At 38.7% G+C, this 18005-nt stretch overlaps 2 protein-coding genes across 2 annotated transcripts; one reads left to right on the top strand and one right to left on the bottom strand.

Moving 5' to 3' along the window:
* Nucleotides 1-1146: 1146 nt before the first annotated feature.
* Nucleotides 1147-8107, bottom strand: rragcb (Ras-related GTP binding Cb). The gene is made up of 7 exons (XM_061059046.1): nt 7582-8107; nt 5546-5749; nt 5247-5446; nt 3799-3913; nt 3061-3203; nt 2812-2960; nt 1147-2117 (listed from the first exon to the last, which is right to left on the bottom strand). Exons 1-7 carry the CDS (start codon nt 7759-7761, stop codon nt 1975-1977), a joined length of 1134 nt encoding a protein of 377 aa, XP_060915029.1. The 5' UTR covers nt 7762-8107; the 3' UTR covers nt 1147-1974.
* ppt1 (palmitoyl-protein thioesterase 1 (ceroid-lipofuscinosis, neuronal 1, infantile)) lies at nt 8108-17990 on the top strand. Its single transcript, XM_061059048.1, has 10 exons — nt 8108-8218; nt 11054-11176; nt 11927-12036; nt 14129-14256; nt 14538-14608; nt 15363-15465; nt 15579-15669; nt 16453-16551; nt 16662-16733; nt 17576-17990. The coding sequence occupies exons 2-10, from the start codon at nt 11062-11064 to the stop codon at nt 17696-17698; spliced, it is 912 nt and encodes a 303-aa protein (XP_060915031.1). The 5' UTR covers nt 8108-8218; nt 11054-11061; the 3' UTR covers nt 17699-17990.
* The last annotated feature ends 15 nt before the right edge of the window (nt 17991-18005 follow it).

The following is an 18005-nucleotide window of genomic DNA, read 5'->3' as shown; positions in this document are numbered from 1 at the left end:
CTGTCGAGCTGTCAGAACACATGAAGACACTTTGACCCTCAAAGTATTCAGTCCACATGTTGTGGCTTTCATCAGGAGATAGAGATGACAGAGGATGAATTATAATAAGTATTAAGATAAATAACTTAAAGTGTTTAAATCTGCAGTGTGTGTTATAAAAAGATCTACCACCATCATCTTATACCAACATGGCTGAAGTTAAATTCTGCTTTAAATACACAAATCTGAAGATGTCACACACTCTCCATGTTGTGTCTTTTACCCCTCACTCTTCTGAGTTTTTCAGAGCTGCATGATCCTTCTCTGCGGTGAGGGAGCAAACTGCAGGATCTCACAGAGCCAGATCTCTTTTTTCCCTCTCATTGACCTCCGTTTTTTTCTTTCCACGGAGTGAGCAGGAGGTCTGCAGCCGATTAGAGGCTTCGGCTGTGGCTCCATCCTGCCACCACCCATTAAGTCAGGAGGAAAAACTACATGTGTAGATGACGTGATGAGAGATTCAATATGTGTGTGTGTGTGTGTAATCACTAGGCCTACTTACTTATTGGAGTTATTATACAGGCAAGACTTGAGACATGAGATTTTCTCTAATGGGCCTGACATGTTAAATATTTACTTGTAAGTCTGCTGCCATCTAGTGTTAAAACAAGGTCATTACAAAGCTTCCACAGACACTGGATGCACAAGAAGCTACACACACATAAGCTGAAATACACACACATAAGCTGAAATACACACACATAAGCTGAAATACACACACATGCACAAACAGGATCTTAAGGACATGCACTTGAGTCAGTAGAGGTTTCAGATCCTTGCTGTAGGGCGCTTGATCAGGAAGTAAAATGGCACCAGCAACCCAGTTTCCAAAAACCCACAAGGTTGGATTCAAAAGTCTTGAAGGTAAAAGAACAAAAATGAACATGCTCAACAATCCAAACTTATTTAGCCCAAAGCTACAACTTGTCATAAATCAATTTAATCCAGTTTTTTTCCCCATTTTCAATAAAGTGTTTTCAATAAAGGACAAAAAACTTTTAGTGTCTTAACTTACTCATGATGAGAAGCAAAAATAACCTTTGAGAGAATTTCATGTCCCCTGCCGGCCTCCAAAATCTGGGATGCAAGTAAGCACGACTCAGCAAATTAAGAAACATATTTTATTCAAGAATTATGTACAATAACAAAAAAACAAATCATCCTGGTGTCTGAATCATTACTCGGGTCCCGCGCGCACACTAAACGAGGAACGTAAAAACATTTGCTACAAACTGAAACTCTGAGAAGAGAATTTGGTTTAAACATTCATCACCTAGAAGAAGTCGACGCAGGATGTCAGAGGAAAAAGGATTTGATTGGTTGTTTTTTTTTGGCCCTTTTAGCCTGTTGATCAAAAGCTCTAATGGTGTCACTGGCACGCGTCCCGTCTGCGGGGAGACGTTTCTTATCAACAGAAGCACAGAGAAGAAGAAACACGGTGCTGGTTAAATCCCCTCACAGCAGTCCATATCTGAAGGTTAAATATGCAGGAACATGGATCACATTGGTTTAGTGTAAAGTGGAGTTCATGGAAATACCGGTCGAGCTGAGGTCCATGTTTCTCAGTTTGACATCGAGCTCGTCAACATTTTGCAGAGTACACTGAATTAACTGGCCAAGAAGGTAAACACAGCTGAATGAATTCATTGATATTTAAATACAGGAAAATGCTCAGAGAGCTGTTTTAAAAAAAAACATTTTTTTTTGCTTCTCTCTCCTCGACAGATGAGTCTGAACAACTGAACTTTGACCCCCTTTTTCAGAGAGAGGACGAGCGAGCGGGTAGATCAGATTCATCGTCCGTCGATAAGAGTTCATCTGCAGCTCAGCTTCTTTCAGAATTAAGCTTCACACAGAAAGGCATCGTTTGTCTGACAGGATACTTTTTTTTCTCTCCACATGGTCCCACCTGTGTGTTGTCTCCGCTCGGCCTTTTTAGAGAGCGTTTCCGTTGACGGAGGCGTACTTCAGGCCGGTCAGGTTGTTGTGCGACGGGCCGACACACTGAGTCGAGGCGCCCACCTCAAACACCTCATGGATGGCTTTTCGGAAACAGTGGAAGTTATACTCTATCAGACCTGCAGAGAGAACAAATAAGTTGTTGTGAAGCATTCTTACACTCAAATCCTCCTGGGTCAACAACCTCAAGAACTAGCTCTCCTCTAAAACAACAACATGATAATAGTTCATTCGTTTTCTAGTCGATTGATTCCACGTCCATGTTTGTACCCTCACTTTTTGGCAACAGGCAGCAGCCTCTGAGTCTGGTGCAGAATGGTTTGTTTTTGTTTTGACCAGAGAAGTAGGCGGCACACCCACACAGCCGTTTTGCAAACAGCAACTGTTGCAGCCATGACTGTGGGCAAGAGATTGTACCCGAGATAAAAAGCCTCTGCATGTTTCTAATAAGCTCCACGAGCAGAAACGTGCTCAAACTAGGATCAATATTGGAGATGCTTTTGAAAAATGGAGAGAGGTTAGAACACAGAAAGGTTTACAGACCCATGCAGAGCTGGATAAACACTGAAGCTTCAGAGTCCACCACATGGCAACCTGCTTGCACATCGACTCTAGAGAGGAGGGGGCGGGGGGGGACAGCTCTCTCCAATGTTTTGAATTTAGACTGCGGTACCCATTTTAAACACTAGGTGTCAGAGTTACACACTTCTCCTTTGACTTACCATTAAAGTCTTACATTCAGGACAAACGTGTAGAATCAAACCACTCTCAAAAGTGTCAACGTAATCATTTATAAAATCTAAAGCTTCACACCTTTCCTCTCGAAGCTCTCCTCTCTGAGGATGCAGACCAGAGCGAGGAACTTTGTGACCTCTTTCAGATAAAGCACTGTAGTGTTGTTGAGCTTGATGATGGCCAAAGACTCTTTGTCGTAGGCAGAGCCGCTGCCATCCTCCATCAGCCTGCCCAGAGGGAGACAACAGAGAGGCAACTTTTTTAACTTTACATAACGAGGACACAAGTCACGGCCAACATCTTGAAACTTAACGCAATTCTTCCCACCCGTAAATGCAGGAGACGTCGATGACGACGTCGATCATATCGCAGCAGATTTCATAGGACTGCATGTCGACAGGAGAGCTGTCTGTGGCGATGTAGATCTTACTGACGACATCGAACAAGAACGCTTTCTCGATCCCAGAATGCTGCAAAACATGGAGGATGGTCGCATGAGATGAGACACGGAGAGATTAAAATGGATTTACAGAATATTTATTAAGTCTTGAAAAGTTTGGGAAATAATGTATAACCTTTAAACATTATAATATCAGAGTTAGAAACATGCTTCAACATGAACACACTCTCTGAAAAATGACAGCATCATGTGTCCGTTAATGTTGTGCTCGCATGCAAATAGAAAAAGTAGTGAGCCTAATACGGTACCATCGCAGCAGCTACTTAAAAACAGGTTTATTTTGGGTTGACGGATAGCCTAGCGGTTAAGTCCTGCACCCCAAGTACAGAGGCTATAGTCCTCGTTGCAGCCGTCATGGGTTCAAGGTCAAAGGTCAAAAAATAAATAAATAAAAAAACAGGTATTCTTTGTTATCTCTTCAGCTACAAGCATGACTTTTAATGACAACTGTCCGGAGAACAAAAAACATGAGATAAAGGCTTAGACATTTTGTTTTAGGCACCTCGAGATTGATTTAAATTATCTCCTTGATTAGCTTTCTGACTCCTTCACAATAAGTGTTGATTAACAAATCAATAAACAAACAATCACACGACAGCACTCACAGATATGAAAATGTTCAAAAGGTTTTCCAGCGTCGGTAACTGAGGAATGAGCTTCTGGACCACTTTACTGAAGGCCTCGAATATGGAGTGATCGTAGATGCTGGTTAGGTAGAAGCTGAGCGCGGACAGAAGGAGAGATAAGACACGACACGAGTGATCAAAGGGAACAGAACAATTCAATAAAGCATCTGATTGGATGGAAGATTTGTATGCAGGTAAGATATCATTGAGAATACCAACAGAACAACTCTGGCATTTGTACTTTCTTTTGATGGAAACTTTAAAGCCCCTGTGAGGAGATTTTTTTTTACTGCTTATGACACAGACTGAAATTAATCCTTTATATGACTCATCAAAGCAAAACAGACCATCAGCAACAAGAAGGATTATTTCTTTACTGTGATTATTCAAGCCTGAAACCGTGGCCACGTGGTAGGTGTCAGAAAAAATGATAATCACCAAAGACTTTTTTTTTCCATTTTCCATGGAAAAGATTCAAACTGTGTAATACATTTGACTTTAAACGGCAATAAGAGGAAAATATCTGTCGTAAAGACTTTAAAATATTTACAGAAACAGACGAGCAAAGAGAAACGAGGTTTCACTTTGTCCACAGGAGGGCCAACAAGATCCTCACAGGAGCTTTAAAAGTTTAAAGCAACACCTGAAATGTCTGATACTGCTGAAAGACTTCCAACAAAAACAGTTTCTCAACACATTGAGAAAGTATGACTAACACTGAAATCTGCAGATTGTTTGCTCAGTGGCAACATCTGTTTGAGCTTTCACACTTGCACCAGACTCCTTTATTTATTTAATTTGTCAGGGACAATACATGTAGGCATTGTTTCATCAAATTAAAGTGCAAACGTAAACGTAATGCAATGTATATAGGACTTCTAGCCACGGCTCATTTGCAGACCCTGTCCCTGGTTAGGCTTTGAAAACATCCTGAGAGTTCCAGGGCGTTTCCTGAACGTATCAGCGTCATATGTTTTCAATCTGACTTTACTCTGAATTTATCCTGCCATTAATCTTCTGCGTGAAGTGAGCTGATGGGCAAACGAAGCAGGAAAATATTCAGGAAAATTCTCGGCGAGTGAGTGGGAGGGGTTTGTGACATTAAGATCCTCTGACAAGCGTAAGACCGTTGACTGTATGCGTGCAATCACTGTGATCTCACTGCTTTGTTCAGGTTTTCTGTTCACCAGTACTCAGGAAGATTTCACGGGCAGCCTGAACTTTTCCAGATATTTTCAGGAGTGGATTTGTGAAAGCAGCTGTACTCTCCCTCTCTCTGGTATTTAACCACAGAAAAACACATCCTTCCTGTTGAGACTAGAATTGTGAAAATCAACATGATCTTCAGAAGCGATCCTCTTTCAAAACTTTTTCTCTCTAACTTGTAAAGACCTGACCCGACCTGTGCAGACGTGTCACATACTCACCTGAGGTGAAGCTTCTCCAGAGCAGCGTCAGCCAGATCATCGTTGGCCCTCTGATGAACGTCTCTTTGTGTTTCTATTTTGTGGTCGTCTGACAGACCGTCTACTTTGTGGATGAACACCTCAAAGTTGATGTCCGGATTCACTTTGTACGCTCTAGAAACGGTGAGATGTAACCGCCCGAGAGCTTCGACGTAGTCGTCCTAACAGCAGGAGACAGAGAAAACAAAAAAGTGACATCTTAATTCATCTCAGCACAGGAAGCCTTTTTTTTCAAACCTACAATGTCAGCCTCATCCAACCTGAGCGTCGATGACAAAGATCAGAGCGCCGGTTCCCTTGAAGATCATCTCGCTGTCAAACGTGGGGTCGAAAAAGTCCACCTGGCCGGGAAAGTCCCAGATCTGGAAGTTGACGAAGGAGCTGCTCGAGATGTCGTCTTTGTAGATTTTGTTTGTGCTCTCGAGGAAAAGCGTCTCATTGGGCGACATCTTGTGGAAAACAACCTGGTCAAAGATGCATAAAGGGGATTAATGTTTTAGTCTGATGTCGTTTGTCCTCTATGATTTACAACCTACATTTTACCTTATAACATATTGCACTAAATATTTACTCACTAAACACATTAAAGAGGAGGATAACTATTTAAACATGATGTTTTTATTATAAAAATGTGATCAAGGTGACACCAATCAGGGCAAATAAGATAAAGATAAACTTTATTGATCCCCCATGGGGGAAATTTTTGCATTACAGCAGCTCAAGAAAACAGGAAAATAATTATTAAAAATAAAAATCAAACATATTTACATCAGTTAAATAAAAAAATACAATAATAGAAAATTAATAAATAATAATAAAAAAAAAACATCAACCAATAAAATCAATAACAATCACAAATAAATTGAATTAAGACAGAGTAAAAATAACATTTGGACTAACATAGATGGATAGAAAGATAGATAGATGAATATGTGTAATTATCGCTCCAGTTTGTTCAGTTCAGTGATATTATTATTGAGGGGTGTTGACGTAATTTAAAGATAATTTTGGTTTGCTTTGCTTGAGAAGCTTTTTGAACTTTACTACAAATATTCATCCACCCCACTGTTATAAATTAAATTTGATATTATACTATTAAAATTCCTGTTTTAGGCAATAATAATAAACAGAAACACCCCTAACCTTTTTTATAATTATATTAGAGTTTAATCAACTGCAAGCTGAATCAGCCCCAACAAAATCTGAACATAATAACTTTCATAAAAGTGGGATTAATTGCAGGATTTAAGAATTAGCTCTAACAAACATGCAGCTGTGTCAGATGTATTTTAGACTCATATAACTGCTGCTAACTGTTCAATATTACTTGTGCAATAACTTTGTAACTCACTGCTTTATAACTGTCTATTTATTTACTCAGTCACTGCACTTTAACTTTAACTGTCTATTTATTTATTTACTCATTCAGTCACTGCACAATAATAACTGTATGTACTCTGTCACTGCACCATAACTTCACTTATTTACACTTTATCTCTATATTTATATTTGTTTAATTAATCAGTCACTGCACAATAATAACTGTATATATTCTCTCAGTCACCACAACTGTCTATTTATTTATTATTATTATTATTCATTCACTGAACAACAACTGCTCTGGACACTTTTTGCATATTTCTCTGTCATATCACCACAAATATATTTTTGTTGTTGTTTTTGTAAACGCTGCTGTGTAAGTTTCGTTGTGTCCTTGTATACAATGACAATAAAGATTCTATCTATCTATCTATCTATCTATCTATCTATCTATATCAGGGATGGGCAACTTTGGTCACAGCAAGGGCCACATTCATTTAATTAAAACTAAAATTAAAACGATTACAGTCGATCATGCCTCAAATTTAACTCAACATACACCAGTGATCAGATATTATTATGGACATATTTCTGGTTTTCATGATTTCATGGCAGATTTCATCATGTTTCCAATTAATTGATTAAACCTGAGGCCCACATTTAAGGTAGATGGGGGCCTCATGTGGCCCCCGGACCACCAGTTGCCCACCCCTGATCTAAATGCACCAGTCCTGTTCCTGAGGAGAAGTTGTTTGAGGGGTCATTAAAGGACATACTTCTGGTTTTCATGATTTCATGGCAGATTTCATCATGTTTCCAATTAATAGATGTGTTAAAAAATTTACCTGAGGGCCACATTTAAGGTTGATGGGGGCCGCATGTGGCCCCCGGACCGCCAGTTGCCCACCCTTAATCTATATGCAGCAGTCCTGTTCCTGAGGAGAAGTTGTTTGAGGGGTCATTAAAGGTGATTTACCTTCTGGATGGAGGACTTTCCACTCCGCCTGAGTCCCATCAGCAGGATCCTGGGTTTGTCAGCTGATGAGGAGATCTCCTCCATGTCTGGCACTTCAACCCCATAACCAAAACTTTTAGGAAAAGACCCCACAACACCGTAACTCCCCGTTAATGTGGGCTCGTCGTACTGTATAGACATCCTGTGTTACTCTACCCGGCCTCCTCTCTCTTCCTGAAGCCAGTCAGTACGATAACCTCTCAGATTACTGACTTTATAATCCAGACAGGAATGTTGTTGTCGATGACTTTCGCAACAAGCTCGCATGCATGGCAAGCTAATGTTGCTAACAGCTTGAGAAAGGTGATTAAATAGTAAAAAAAGCTGCGTCAGGAACGTGACGTATCCGCTTACATTTAAAAATAAAAATTAAAAACAAAGAGGTTGGATAACTGTAATGTCGGTTTATGAATCGAGCAAGGCAGGAACACTGAATTTATTGTTAAAAAAAAAAAAAAACAAGCCTTGTCACAAGTTAGACATTCCCCCCGCCCCCTTAGCGCGTATCCCCGCCCCCCTCCTGCTGATTGGCTGCTGCGTCTAACACACTCATGTGACAAACACTCCGACAGACACAAGCAGGAAGTACACAGAAACGGTAAGTAATAAACGAAAACGTCATATATTTGGGGGTTTAATTAAAGCGTTTTAACTGCTTTTTTTTTTTTTAATGTTGGGTTGAGTACGTTCTTCGCAGCGTACGTCTTCTTTAACCTCTTAGAAAATGTGTTTTATGAGTGATTTATTAATTTACACTTCCTTGATTAGTTGGTTAGCCTCGTCTGCTACCTCAGGATTCACTTTAAAGTCTTTTTAATACATTTTAATATATTAACCTTCCCTTTTTGCTGACTTGTCTGAGTCAGTATCAGTGGCGTTTGAATGCATTGAAAGCATTGTCAGAATAAATACAGATTAATGTTTGTTTTCATATATTTCTCTCTCAGCAGCTGCAGGATTAAACTGTTGTTTACCTTTCTTTATATTTATTTACTGATATAATCAAGACAGTATGAGCAAATCATTTGATGAAAACGTACTTAAAACAGCAACACACCAAACAATTATTAGTAGTAGTAGTTGTAATCATTTATTTCGGTCACAAGAAAAAAAAAAAAAAAAATTTGACTGAAAAGGTGAAGACTGAAGCTTTATCTGATTATTTATTATCTTATTACACCTCCCCTTATTACAAATATTATTATTTATTATCTTATTACACCTCCCCTTATTATAAATATTATTATTTATTATCTTATTACACCTCTCCTTATTACAAATATTATTATTTATTATCTTATTACACCTCCCCTTATTACAAATATTATTATTTATTATCTTATTACACCTCCCCTTATTACAAATATTATTATTTATTATCTTATTACACCTCCCCTTATTACAAATATTATTATTTATTATCTTATTACACCTCTCCTTATTACAAATATTATTATTTATTATCTTATTACACCTCCCCTTATTACAAATATTATTATTTATTATCTTATTACACCTCTCCTTATTACAAATATTATTATTTAAGACACTTACTAGTTTGTTTACAAAAACAAAACATTTGTTCTAAGAATTTCTTTCAAAACAAAACAAATGAAACGAAACAGAAGTCACACTCACAAAAAATAATCAAACCGACCTTTTATATTTGTTAAACATCATTTTTTTAAACAAAAATGTAAATCTGGAAAGTGAACTCCACATTCTTAATTCCACAAATTAACCCCTTTTACCGAAGTACACCTGTTCTTTATGTTTGTCCTTACCTTTGGTTTTTTTATACAAACTTATTCCCCTTAGTTCAAACAGTTTTTTAAACATTGAGTTCATAATGAAAAAGCTTTTAACTTAAAGCAGCTTAATAATTGAAGTCAGTTTAAATAGAAGCTCAGTAAACAAAGGTTCCCTTCAGACTCTGATGTAGACTATCATTAAGAGACAGTCTAGACCAGTGTTTCTCAACTGGTGACCAGAGGTGTCAAGAAGTACAAATACTTTGTTACCTTACTTAAGTAGAAGTTTTGGGTATCTATACTTTACTGGAGTAATTATTTTTCAGCCGACTTTTTACTTCTGCTTTTTACATTTTCACACAATTATCTGTACTTTCTACTCCTTACATTTTAAAAACATCCTCGTTACTCCGTTTTCATTTCGGCTTGTCATCGTTCCGGCTAAAACAAAAACCTATCCAGATAAATCTGGATCTGGATAGAGTGAATCTGACCATACAAGAGTAATTGTTGCTAAGCCTGCCCAATTTTCTTGTCCAGTTTTGTTATCTTACATCCGTTGCTCTCACAGATTCCTGCAGCTCAGCTTGGATTACATTTACATTCCAATAAAGACTATTGATAACATGCCTCTGAAGTTTGACTTTTTGCATCATTACAATACTTATAGACAACTAGTCATCACATCTTCTGCTCCATGAAACACATGTTAATACTCAGTAGTTCACATATGTGGTTCTTTAATGTATTTGCATTGTACTGGTTCATTTTCAATGGGCATGAATTCGGCTGAAACAGGTGCATCCCAAATTTTTCAACATTAACATTTTATTATAACATTATATTGATTATGTCCTTTAGAAAAATGTTTTTTTGGGGAGGTGGGGTAGTGCACTATAGGCCCCTGTGGGCCCTAAGCTTTCGTCCTTAATGACATTTTTTCCCCCCTTACATTACTTTAACTTTTATACTTGAAGTAGTTTTGAAACCAGTACTTTTACACTTTGAGTAAAAAGCTTGAGTTGATACTTCAACTTCTACAGAAGACTTTTTAAACCCTAGTGTCTAAACTTCTACCTGAGTAATGAATGTGGATACTTTTGACACCTCTGGTCGGGACCCAAAAATGAGTCGCAGGGCAGCTTTCAGTGGGTCGCATGTTTGTTTTGTTCCATCTCCTCGTTCTGTCACTTTTTTTTTTTGAGTTTACTATTTTTATTAAATAAATCTCACTGGTTGAAAAATATCAGAAATGTATGGGTCATGATTTCTCTTTGAGGAGTTGGTGGTGGGAGGCTAAACCAGCTGAGATAGATTGATCCAGAATTTAAGCAAGCAAAGTCCAGTGGGAGGTTCTCTTTCTGTTAAATCTTTATGAAATGGTTCAGAGTGAAGAAGGCTACCTGTGTTCTCTGAATAGAATAGAATAGAATAGAATTACTTTATTGATCCCAAACTGGGAAATTGTGGCGTTACAGCAGCAGGTTATCCAAACACACAATATGAGTAAAAAACACAATGTTAGCAAATTTAAACACAATATAATATTAAATACAAAGTAAATAAGTACTAAAAATATAAAAACTAAGAATGTGAATATATACAACCAGGATTTAACTTAGCATTACTAGTCTTAAATATGAAGATTAAAGAGTTGACCCTCTTGTATATTTTTGTTTCAGGGTCCAGGATGACATCAGCCCTCCTGTGCTTCCTCCTGGCTGCTCCAGCGCTGCTGGTGACGAGCAGCCCGGTTTACAAATCTACCAATGGGACTTTACCGCTAGTGCTGTGGCATGGGATGGGTGAGGGCCTACGCCATACATCTTTATACTAATACGAGAGATTTAACAAAGTTACATGTTTCTATAGAGACGTATCTGAGAGAAGAACGTGTCGGGAAGCCTCAGAGTAATTCTTGCAACTGAAAGGTGTCTGTTTTTTTTTTAAGTTTACTTGTTAGGAAAACGCATATATATTTCAACCGGTGACCTCTAGCGCGGGGTCCTGCCCCTGTTTATATCCTTATCAACATGTAAACAACATCAGCTGTCAAGAGAGTAAGCAGAGCAGATTAATTCACTCACCAGGGAGAATGTCCGGCTGCTTTTCTGGAACAAGACGTTTAATTATTGTTTTATACCATCCACAGAGAAATAAGGAAAGAAAGACAGAGATTTATATTTAGTGAACTCGTTAACATGAATATGTGTATACATAGATTGCACTAAGGTGGTGTTTTTCCAGTTGTAACCTTTAAATTTCCTACATGGTTGGTTTTCTGAAATAATTTCCCACATAGAGAAAGCCTTTCTTGTTTCCTTTTAAGGTTTTGTCATGTGTAGAATCCCCTTCTGAGATATTCTCCTGATATGAGTGAAGGCTTACTGTCTCCATTAATGAGGTAGGAAGTCAATTCCTCCTGAGGAGAAAGAAGAACATCTTGTGATTCTTCTAAGATGGAGAATCGTTTATACTCTGAGCAGAGAAGAGGGAGGGATCGTACATGTTGTCAGCAGCAGGTTCTCAGACTCCTAACAGAACGTCTCCTTCAGGTGACAGCTGCTGCAACCCGCTCAGCATGGGGGCGATAAAGAAGATGATCGAGCAGGAGATCTCTGGCATCTACGTGCTCTCGCTGATGATCGGACGGAACGTCATTGAGGTACTTTCACACAGAAAAACACATTTTAAAGGGAACGTAATGAATCGCCAAAAAAAATCCTACTTTGTCTTAAACTGCAAAAAAAGTAGATTGGACACTCTCTCACTTTAACTTTGTATATGAATGATCTGTTGTGTGCATAAATATTATATAACGATACACTTCATTGTCTCCTTTGTCTGGAACTCAAAGTGCTGCCACACGTTCAGCTGCTTCCACTAGAATCAATACAGAAAACACAATTAGATAAACACATCCACATACCAATCCAGAACAACACAACATGTATTTTATATTACCCATAATGCACAAGATCTGCAAAAACACAGCATGAGCTCTAGTTCTGTTTACATCTGAGACATTTGTTATCACCGTCCACTTATATCTCTGTTCTACTTCATTTATTTAGTGTGTTAACTTTTGTATTTAAATTGACATTTTGTATTTGTTGTTCAAATTGTTTAGCTAATCTTGCGCTGTCTTTGTGCTGCTGTCTGCTCGGGCTGGACGATACGACCTCAAATCAATATCACGATTAATTGAACCTCGATTACGATCAATTGAAGGATTATTTTGTTTTTGTTTTTTTGTCCTCATAGTTCGCTGACATGGTCTCTACTACAAATATGCTCAACTATTAAATCTGGGAGATTTTGTCTCATGAATATCTGATGAACTATTTTGTGGTTATTAATTGAATATTTCGAAACTGAAATCAAAGCATCGCTTGAAATGAAAACGACACATTTTAGTTTTAAGGAAGAAATGAACTTCTCTAAAACAAAGGGGGAAAAAAGAACTTGCATTTCTTGCAAACCGTTTTTCCGCAGTGTTTTACGTTTGACTTCTTTTTGTTCGGTGTCGTCTTCCGTAAAGACAAAATGAGTCCAAACGACGGACATTGCTTCCATGTCGCAGATTGGACGAGACTCTGCCCTGAAAACAATCAAAATAATTGACATGGGCACGATTACGTCGGTTAGAGGTTCTGAATGTTGGTTTAGATTATTTTTTTGATTAATTTACCAGCCCTGCTGTCTGCCTTTGAAACGCCCCCGCAGGGTCCAAAAAAGTTTTTTGAATTAAATCGAATGAAGAGCTTACAAAGGGTAAAGAAATATAAAAGCATATAGGAACACTGTGACTCTATTGCACAACCCACACAGCTTTACCAAACATTATTCAGAATGTGGATTGATTCTGGTGGCACAGTGGTTAGTGCGCCCGCCCCATGTGCAGAGGCTGTAGTCCTCCAGGCGGGCGGCCCGGGTTTGAATCCAACCTGTGTCTCCTTTCCCGCATGTCATTCCCCTCTCTCTCTTTCTCCCTGATTTCCGACTCTATCCACTGTCCTGTCTCTCAAATAAAGGCACAAAAAGCCCAAAAATAAATCTTAAAAAAGGAGAATGTGGATTGACGAGGGTATAAAAAAGTTTCTGTAAAGCTTCAGAAGTGGTTTCTTTTACTTCAGGAATACTCAGTGTAACAGATACATTTCTGTGAAGGTTCCTACATTAAATAAATAACTACCCTTAAGACCCTTAGAAAATCATCACAGCCTTTTTCAAGTTGCAGAAAAACACAAAATGTAGTAAAATATATAGATATGACACATTTAGCTGAGAACGTCAAAGAGAGCAAAACAATAATAAAATATGATCATAAAAAAAAAAAAAATCCGTCCAGATAAAGAACATGTACAGTTTGCAGTCTGATGATAAAAAACAAAAACAGGATTGAAAAGTGAAAATGAGAAGTCAAATAGAAGTGTTGTTCTGTGTCGGACTAAAGGACACTGAAGTGGTTTGTGGCAGCAGCACATCATCTTTGATTGATCCATCCATACGACTTGTAAAGAATCCTGTGACATTTGCAGTCCTAGTGGCCGAGGTTACATCAGAAAAACGTCTCCTTTTACAACTTTCACTGTGTCGTTTCTCGCCCGTTAATATTCATAAGAAGACGGCGTGGACTCTTGCTTTGATGTGTCGTAAGACCGTGACGCCGCGCCGCTCTCGTTTTCTTCTTTTTTTTTTTTTTTTTTTAAATGTGTCTGTCATGCTCTGAACTTTTCATGTTCCTCCTCTTGCAGGACACAGAAAATGGGTTTTTCAAGGATGTGAATGAGCAGGTGTCCATGGTGTGCAGCCAGCTGGCCCAGAACCCGGAGTTGAAGGGAGGATATAACGCTATGGGATTCTCCCAGGGGGGCCAGTTTCTGTACGTAAACCACTGTTCTGGACACTGTACCGTTTTTGTTCGGACTGTCAAAGAAAATTGGAAGACTTCTGTGTTCGTATAGATTTCCCTTCTTGCCTGATTCTCCTGCAGAGTGAATGAAATAATCAAAAAATACAGAACTCTTTTCTCTGTCAGAGAGGAAGGCTGAAGTCCTGAGCTCCATTCACAGAGCATGTTTTTTTATGTGTCAAAGTTATTCACCTCCTGACAACAATGAGGAAGTTTTGCTTTGATTCCCCTCCTGGTTCCTCTTTTCCCAGACGAGCCGTGGCTCAGCGCTGCCCCTCTCCACCAATGAAAACGCTGATCTCTGTCGGAGGCCAGCACCAAGGTAACGTGACCGCGAACAAGCAGAACAAAAGATCGACTCACTTCTCTTTGCAGAACTCGTTTGGTTCGTTAGTTTATTTGTAAGGAACAGGTTCAGAGGATGAGTGACAGTTTAAGAAGCTGTGCCAAAAAATGACAGTGACAATCATTAAATGACATGTAACTGTTGAGACTCTTAAAATCAGTGCAAAAACAAAACCCCCTTTTTTAATTTTAATATATTATTGACATATTTTAATGACAACATAATCCAAACGAAAATGAAAACCCATCACCCCACCTATAAGATAAAATAAGATAATCCTTTATTTATCCCACAACGGGGAAATTTACATTGTTACAGCAGCAAAGAGCAAAGATTGCAAACAAAAAGTGAACACAGTACAATTTAAATAAAATAAATAAAATTAAAATTAAAAATGTACAAAAAAATAGATACTAAAAAATAGATTTAAAAAAACATAAAAAATAGATCAGCTGAGCTGCAGTTGCAATGGATATAAACATACATTCCCCTCCCCCCACTCCACAGAAACTCACACACACACACACACACACACACACACACACCTGAGAGGAGGTATACAAATAAATGAGAAGTCATCTAAACCCTGAAACAAGGACACAAAAGCAAATGTTGTCAAGATGAGTCCAAATGTTCCAGAAAGGCACCCCAAGATTCTCCCCATATATGTTTACATTTTGAATGATTATTTCCCAGTGTGGATCTTATTGTTTATCGTCTTATCGTCTAGGAGTGTATGGACTGCCGAGGTGTCCCGGTGAGAGCTCCCACGTCTGTGACATGATCCGCAAAGCTCTGAACAACGGCGCCTACACGGACCTGGTTCAGAAACAGTAAGATGTTCTTTCTTTTTTGGTTTAGTGATTCTGATGGTGATATATGTAAAATGTCTTGTTGTGTTTATCTGAGTGGAGGACTGACGGGTTGTTGTGTTTGTGTTGCTCAGTCTGGTGCAGGCGCAGTACTGGCACGACCCGTTAAACGACGACCTGTACAAGAAGCACAGCCTGTTTCTGGCCGACGTCAACCAGGAGAGGGTCAGTGAGAGAGCGGCGCTGCAGAGAACGTTTGCACAAATATTCAAGTCGGAATTTGTAGCTCAGATGTTTGAAGAGCTACTCCACTAAATCTGAAAACCTAGTCTTACAAAATAAGGGCGTGATAAGGTCTGTTTCACAGCTTTGAGTTTCAGTCATAGTTCCTGTTAGGAGATTAATTCTTCTTGATGAGATCCAGTAAAAACTGAGCTTTTTTTTTTTACCACTTTCTAAAAATGTAACAAACTGTTTTAATTTGTGTAGCACATTTCAGCAACAGTATCAGCAAGTGCTTCACACAACACATAAAAAAAGCATGACAATGTGCAGAAGAAATATTAAAAAAGGGGCATTTAAAAATCATTGAAACAAACAATTAGCTCAAATAAAATCCACTATTTAACTCATTATGTGTTTATGACAGAATGTCTTTGAAAATAAGACAACACAGGAAGTTACAACTAATGCAGAAAATGATTTTCTCCATACCGTCTCGTCTTGATCTGAGAGATTTTGAGACATAATCTATGTTTAGGATGGAGGTGGAGATATGGACATATGTGATGCAGAGTGAGATGGATGTGATTGAGATATGGACATGTGATAGACACAGAGATGCATGGAGTTAACAGAAACATTGATAATGGAGAGAGAGATGCACAAAAAGAGATATTTGAACATGTTGCTGCTCATTTAAATTTGATGTTTCTGTAGCTTGACTCATGTCGGCCATAATCAGCTGTCCTACTATCTCGTCATATTTGTCCCTTTTCCCGCTTTAAGGCTGTAAATGAGACGTACAAGAAGAATCTTCAGCTGCTGGAGAAGTTCGTCATGGTCAAGTTCCTGCAGGACACCGTAGTGGATCCCGTTGATACGGAGGTAACTCCCAAACACCGACACTGGACAGTAGTTTTAAATATGCTGCATACTTCTATTGAGGGATACGTGTGTGTGTGTTTGAACTGTTTTTGTCCCGTTTCTCGCCGTAGTGGTTCGGCTTCTTGAAAACGGGTCAGGCCAAAGAGACGGAAACTCTGCAGGAGAGCGTCCTTTACAAGGAGGTAAGTGTTGATGAGCATTATTTCTTTAAACGTTTAGACGTTCCTTCATGACTAAAACAAAATCCTCACTAGTTTTTCAGTTACTATGTGAGTGGTTACACTTCATCCTTATTCTTGCACATTAAAGAAGTTAGTGTGTGTTCAGTCTTTAACATATCGTATATTTCTTTAACGCCCAAACGAGACAATTTCTCCGATCAGTTGAGGATTTAATTTGTAATTTATAAAACGTCTGCGCTTTTTTGGGGGTTGGCAAGAAACCTTAAACCACTACTTCTGTAGTTGAGTTTACATTAAAGGTCACATTATATCCTCCTCCTCTTCTTCAGTTTAAATAAGTCTCAGAGCTCCTCAAAACATGTCTGTGAAGTTTCTTGTTCTAAATCCACTCTGATCCTGTGTTTGATCATGTCTATAAACCCCTCTATTTCAGCCCTGCTCAGAACAGGCTGTTTCTGTGTCTGTACCTTTAAACATGTAAATGAGCTGTGTCTGACCATGCCCCCTCTCTGGAAGGGCTTGGGTGGCTCTGGCTTTTTAGCTCCATGTCCTATTGTTTACGGTGAGAAGGCAGACTCAGAACAAACACCTAGCTGTGGGAGTGTCACCCACCTGGGGGAGGGGCTACTGCCCTTTGTGATGTCATGAAGGGAAAATCTCCAAACAGCCTGTTTGAGCACACATTTTCTGAAAAGTGGAGCAGGATAAAGATAGAGAGGATGGATTTTCTCATAATTGGGGGCTTTGTAGACGGACTAGAGACACATATTAGTGTTAGAGAAACATGGTGAAGTGGATTTTGCATACTAGTGACCTTTTAAAAATTGTGTCCTTACACGCAGGATCGTCTGGGCCTGGCAGCGATGGACAAAGCTGGAAAACTGGCTTTCCTGGCGACAGAGGGAGACCACCTGCAGTTCACCAGAGAGTGGTTCAACGCCAACCTGCTGCCACTTTTACGCTAAAACACTTTGATTTTAAAGCCTCTCGCAGCAAATGTTAAATCAGATTTTAACCACTGAAACCAAGTCGATTCTAAATTTAAAAAGCTCAATAAGCAGAAAGCTCATAATCCATTCCTTTTGCACTGATCACTTGTCGCATGTTGACACTTTTAATGTGTGATTATCTCCTCGATTTACTGCTGTCTAAACACCACGCCTCATGTTTAAGTGTTTTATCACTACTTACCTTTGAGGGTAAAACTCTTCTGTTTGCATCTGTACATTTAAAAACAAAACTTTTAATCCAATAAAAGACAAAAACAAAGAC

Source organism: Labrus mixtus, chromosome 16 (assembly GCF_963584025.1).
Source record: "Labrus mixtus chromosome 16, fLabMix1.1, whole genome shotgun sequence".
Classification (NCBI taxonomy): domain Eukaryota; kingdom Metazoa; phylum Chordata; class Actinopteri; order Labriformes; family Labridae; genus Labrus; species Labrus mixtus.
This window is presented reverse-complemented; position numbering and strand designations above follow the sequence as displayed.